The 5091-nt window shown below is 31.2% G+C and overlaps 1 protein-coding gene across 1 annotated transcript in view; it reads right to left on the bottom strand.

Moving 5' to 3' along the window:
• Positions 1–2146: 2146 nt before the first annotated feature.
• Positions 2147–5091, bottom strand: part of LOC111083621 (GTP-binding protein REM 2-like) — a 7647-nt gene continuing 4702 nt past the window's right edge. Inside the window, exons 3-4 of the mRNA XM_022380256.1 lie at positions 4692–4905; positions 2147–3475 (exon numbers count right to left, since the gene is read on the bottom strand). Of these exons, the coding sequence (XP_022235964.1) occupies positions 3228–3475; positions 4692–4905 (462 nt within the window). The 3' untranslated portion in view covers positions 2147–3227. The remainder of the gene's footprint in view (positions 3476–4691; positions 4906–5091) is intronic.

The following is a 5091-nucleotide window of genomic DNA, read 5'->3' as shown; positions in this document are numbered from 1 at the left end:
AGCTAAACCATTATACATAACCTCTTTGTAAATATTCCCAATTTAGATACGTTTTAGTATTATCTACTTCTCGCTTCAACAGTTGCTGGTTAAGTCTATAGGGTAAAAGTTTGATTAAGTTTTCGCTAAATTTAATTGGAATGAAACTTTTCCCCGTAAAGATAAAAAAGACAAAATAGTTGTGTGATAAATACCAACTTTAAAGTAATTTTTGTTTTTATTTTTAACAACTGTATCTAGGAAAGGCAACATACACTCTTGTTCAGATTCCAGGTAAATTTATGTTTTTGTTAAGATAATTTAAAAACTTTGTTGTTTGTACTGCGTTTTCCAAAATTAAAAAAAATGTCATTCACACATCTGTTGTTTAAAAAAAAACTTGGAACTGTTGGGGGAATTTTCAGTGCGTTCTTACTTGTCGTGGTACATAAAAACATATTATCCATTATAAGTTCCAAACTTGCACTCGGCCTTCTGCTGAAACATTTACTTGTTAATATTCACTGTAGACCCCCACAGGAGCATAGGACCCCAACAACACGTCACCGACGGAAGTTGTTGTTGTTGCAGTAATTTTTTAGCAAGTTCGTTTTTACGGGGTGGAGTTGCTAGCCCCGCGCCCTCATTTCTCATTCCAACAGGCAATGTTGGAGGCATCCCTGGCGGGGAGCGAACCCGGTACTTTTGGATTAGAAATCCAACGCACTGTCCACTGCGCTATAGGGACAATGTTAACATTAAAGCATGATTTATTTGTTGCTATTTCCTTTAATTTCTGGGCATGTTATAGTTATATTTATCATTGTAGAATAAATCCGAACAAATGTTAGTAGTTTTATTTAAGGCAACCTTAGAAAATATGATTTTCTTTATGATGTAACATCAAACCTAACCAAATACACATATTTATCACATTTTAAGGTTCTGGTTTTCTTTAAAACCTTAAAACTTTATTGTATAATAAATTTGTTTTTAGCTTGTTCTTTTAGTATGTTACTTGGATATTTGGACAGTTTTCACTGTAACACCCAATGTTTGATACAGTAGGTCTTAGCAGATTGAATTTTAGATAGTCCATATAAAACCCCGACAATTGAACCTATAGGTCTAATTTATTGAAATATTTCCTTGTTAAACTTGATGAATCTATTGTCTACGTAAATATTCTTGTTACGTCTCTACATCGGATCTATAGTTCGATGTCTTCACGCGCATATTATAGATCATTGGAACAAATAAATAAAGATAGATCCAGCATCATGCACAGTGTTATTACAGAATGTGACGGACAATTGTATCAGTGAAGACTGAACAAAGCTGGTATTCAAATATACTCTACCAATAAACACGTTGAAACCAAAATTGAAACAAACGACTAGTGCTTGTAGACTTAATTAGATCTATAACTGTGAATCTTTAAGCAAAGTGACAGTCAATTGGCTAATCTATAGTGTAAGAGGATCTTTTTTTTATCTCAAGAACAGTGAGTAATCGTGAAAGAGAATGTTAGTATTTCTAACACTGTTCACCAGAAATCTTAATACCATAGGAAGCTCATCTACTATGTTTTAAACTAAATAAATGTCGAGCTTAAAGTGGATGTTTACATATTACGTTATATCAGTTGGATTATTAAATACATGTTTTATTTTTAGAAATATCGCAGCTATGTCCCCTAAAGCTTTAATATACGGCTGACGCTCCACTATATTAGCATATACAAAGTTTCATATAAAACGTAACTCTCTTTTTATGTATTCATAACAATGCAAATATAGTAACAGAGAATTCCCATTTTGTTGTTTTACCTTTCTATATAAAACATGAATATCAGCAACTACATTGTATTTATTTATTGAATAATACTCAATATATGTACTGATTTCTAGTTTTGTGTGAAAGAATAATATTACAAAAACAAACATCGTGATACATAACATTAAAAAAACAATAAATCGTTATATATATATATATAACATGAAAAATATGATACAAACAGATAAAAACTAAGACAGGGAAGTCTTTCTTCATATGTGTATTTTGTGCTACGAGATGTTGTTATGATTGTGTCGAATGAGCTAAATAAACAGTACTTTAGAAACCTCATTTTAATAAAAACATATATTTTACAAATTGAAGTTTTTCCACAACTCCACGAGCACAGGCTGAAGTGACACAATAGTATTGATTTAACATACTGCCACACACACATATGTATATGTACAACGTATAAACAAATAAATTTAAACAATTTTATTTACAACAGTTACTTAAAGTTAAAAGTAAAAGCATATAAAAGTTTAGAAATACCACAACTGTTCTTTAAATAAAGTGTGATACATTGAAAACGGCACCCGATAATAAACATTCATTAAATACCTCTCGTTAACCACATTTAATACACATACAGTGTTTTCAAAAACACTCAGTTATAGCACTGTTATACAAGGGATTAAAACAGTATGCTCTACAAACAAAATATATATATACATAAATAATAAATAAATTCATAGATCTTATATAAAGGCTTTATAATATTTCAAAACATTTCGTAAGATGTATAAAATATTAATTCAGGAAAAATGTTTCCGGTGATAATAATGGTATCAGAAATAATTCTAAGTGGAAAAAATGGCACCACTTATTCCCAAAATAAAAAACACGGGAAAATTGTACGTTTATAATCTTTATGTAATATATATTCCATTTTTCAATATCACTGAAGCCACTTATATCAGTGCTATTATTATTATCGGTGCCATTTTGTTTTCTTCTTCGCATTACTACTGGTACTTTTATCACCAGAAAAAAAGTTGCCTTGGCTGGTTCATGTTAACCAGAAGCTGTTATAATGGTCTATACTTCTAGCTTGCGTAAGAGTGAAACAACAAGTGTAAATGGAAGATTTAGAAATACATTTTCAATTTCTGTGGTATCTTAACCATCATTTTTAAAAATTGAAGAAACAATTTAGTTTACTTTCGGGACTTGTTTCACGCCCTGGTATTCGAACAAAAATATCACCATGTATGAAACAAACATTCCCAAAGCTAAATTTACTGGCCGTTATTGTGTCATTAAATGATTAATCAAATCAAAGCTTCACTGTTAGTGAAATATCAGCCAGCTTTGCCTCACTGTGATTGATATGAATTACCTGAAAGTGCAGTTAGACAACAATTTCATAATATAAACTTTTATTGTTTAAATGAGATCCAAGGTCTGCTTTAAATAATGTTCAGGTTATCACATGATTTAATTTTCGATTCACATATGTGAAGTAATTTACTCATCAGTCCTCGAGCTTTTCCATTCGCCATTTTTGACCTGCAGGCATCACTAGAGTCACTGTTTATTCTGAGTCTCAGACGAATTTGCTTTACGATGCCCACTAACAATTCGTCGACGTTATAGTTTACTGCAGTGGAGGTCTCGACGAACTTCGTGTCGAGCTTACTTGCCAAACAACGACCTTCTGTTGAAATGAAAAAAAAAAAACAATTATTTTAACTGCGACCTTCTGTTGAAATGAAAAAAAAAAATGGTGTTAACTACGATTTTTTTTATTTAAATGTCATGATTCGAATTATTTCAAAGCATGAAAATAAATATCATAGCAGTGACACATAAACGAAAAAGTGTTAGTTCTTATTTAAGCAACAGTTGACGTCACCATCTAAGTGAAATAGATGCAACAGTTGACGTCACCATCTAAGTGAAATAGATGCAACAGCGTTATCGTGTGTTAATCACGTCATCATAAAAGTTAAACAATTGCTCGCACTTTTCTTTATAAAATACATGCCACCTTGGTTACTATCAAAACTACATGTCACCTTGGTTACTATCAAAACTCAAACTCTATATAAACTGCCAATTGTTTCTTTACTTATACAAATTTTTTAATAGTGTCATTAAATATACAGGCAATTCTATTTGCCTTCCAATACAAAAGAAGAATGTCAATATTGAGAATTCGCGTAAGTTCAAGCTCTGAGTAATAGACAACTGGAGTCTCGACATTTACAGTAAAATAATTGACGAAAGGTCTCACTTAATAAATAGCTTTGATAATTAGATTAATATATATATATATACACTGTTCACTAAATGAAAAAAAAACTGAACTTTCAGTAAACTACTCCATATGAATAAGCTAATTGATGAACGTTTTTAAAACGTATACTAAAAGTTTCAAGCACGCAACTTGAATACTTCCCCGTTTAATCTGAGATCAGATTTGATCTCGTTCAAGCCACGAACCTGGTCCTGCATACGTGAAGCCTAATTTCCGCAGTAACAAAGCTATTAAGGGATAACTTCCGGTTTTTACTTTATAATTTACTTGCAATAGCCTACTTTCATATGAAAAGCAGTTTTGTGATTTTAAACTTTTTTGTTATGATTAGAAGTTTCCGTGTTCAAAATGCTTATTATTAAAGTTTAGATAAATAGATCGAAAGACACCTCGGAAATAAAGCAAACTTTCGGTAAACTGAAATACCATCTATATTTTCTTTATTCTGCTTTCTTTGATAAAATCATTATGCTGTGTCAAAATTTGTTTAAAATATGAAATTTCCATGTCAAAAGTATAAATAAGTAAATTTTAATATAATCAGACTTTATCGGAAAGTTTTGGTGACATATTTGTATTTATTTAAACATTTGTTTGTGAAAAAATTACTTACCTTCTTTTGAAACAACTCTACATCGTGCGAGATCTGCTTTGTTCGCAACTAGAATAACAGCTTTAGATGTTAAGCCTTTTCCTTTTTCAGACATCTGGGTACCAGAGTATTTTAGGAATGTAAGTGTTCTTGTCGCTGCCTGAAAGCTTCGTCTATCGGCTATTGAGTAAACTACAACAAAGGCATGTGTTGCAGCGAAGGATTCTTCGTTTGACTGCATATGGAATAGAAACAATGTCATGGTAATTATATATATATACAAATGAAATCAGTTTACTACGTACATGTGTAATTTTAAGAGAGAGAATAATTCACAGTCAAGCTTACTTTTTTTCGGTGACTTCAAAGTAAAAACTTTGTTTGTTTTTGAATTTCGCGCAAAGCTACACGAGGGCTATCT

Source organism: Limulus polyphemus, unplaced genomic scaffold (assembly GCF_000517525.1).
Source record: "Limulus polyphemus unplaced genomic scaffold, Limulus_polyphemus-2.1.2 Scaffold144, whole genome shotgun sequence".
NCBI classification, from domain to species: Eukaryota; Metazoa; Arthropoda; class Merostomata; order Xiphosura; family Limulidae; genus Limulus; species Limulus polyphemus.
This window is presented reverse-complemented; position numbering and strand designations above follow the sequence as displayed.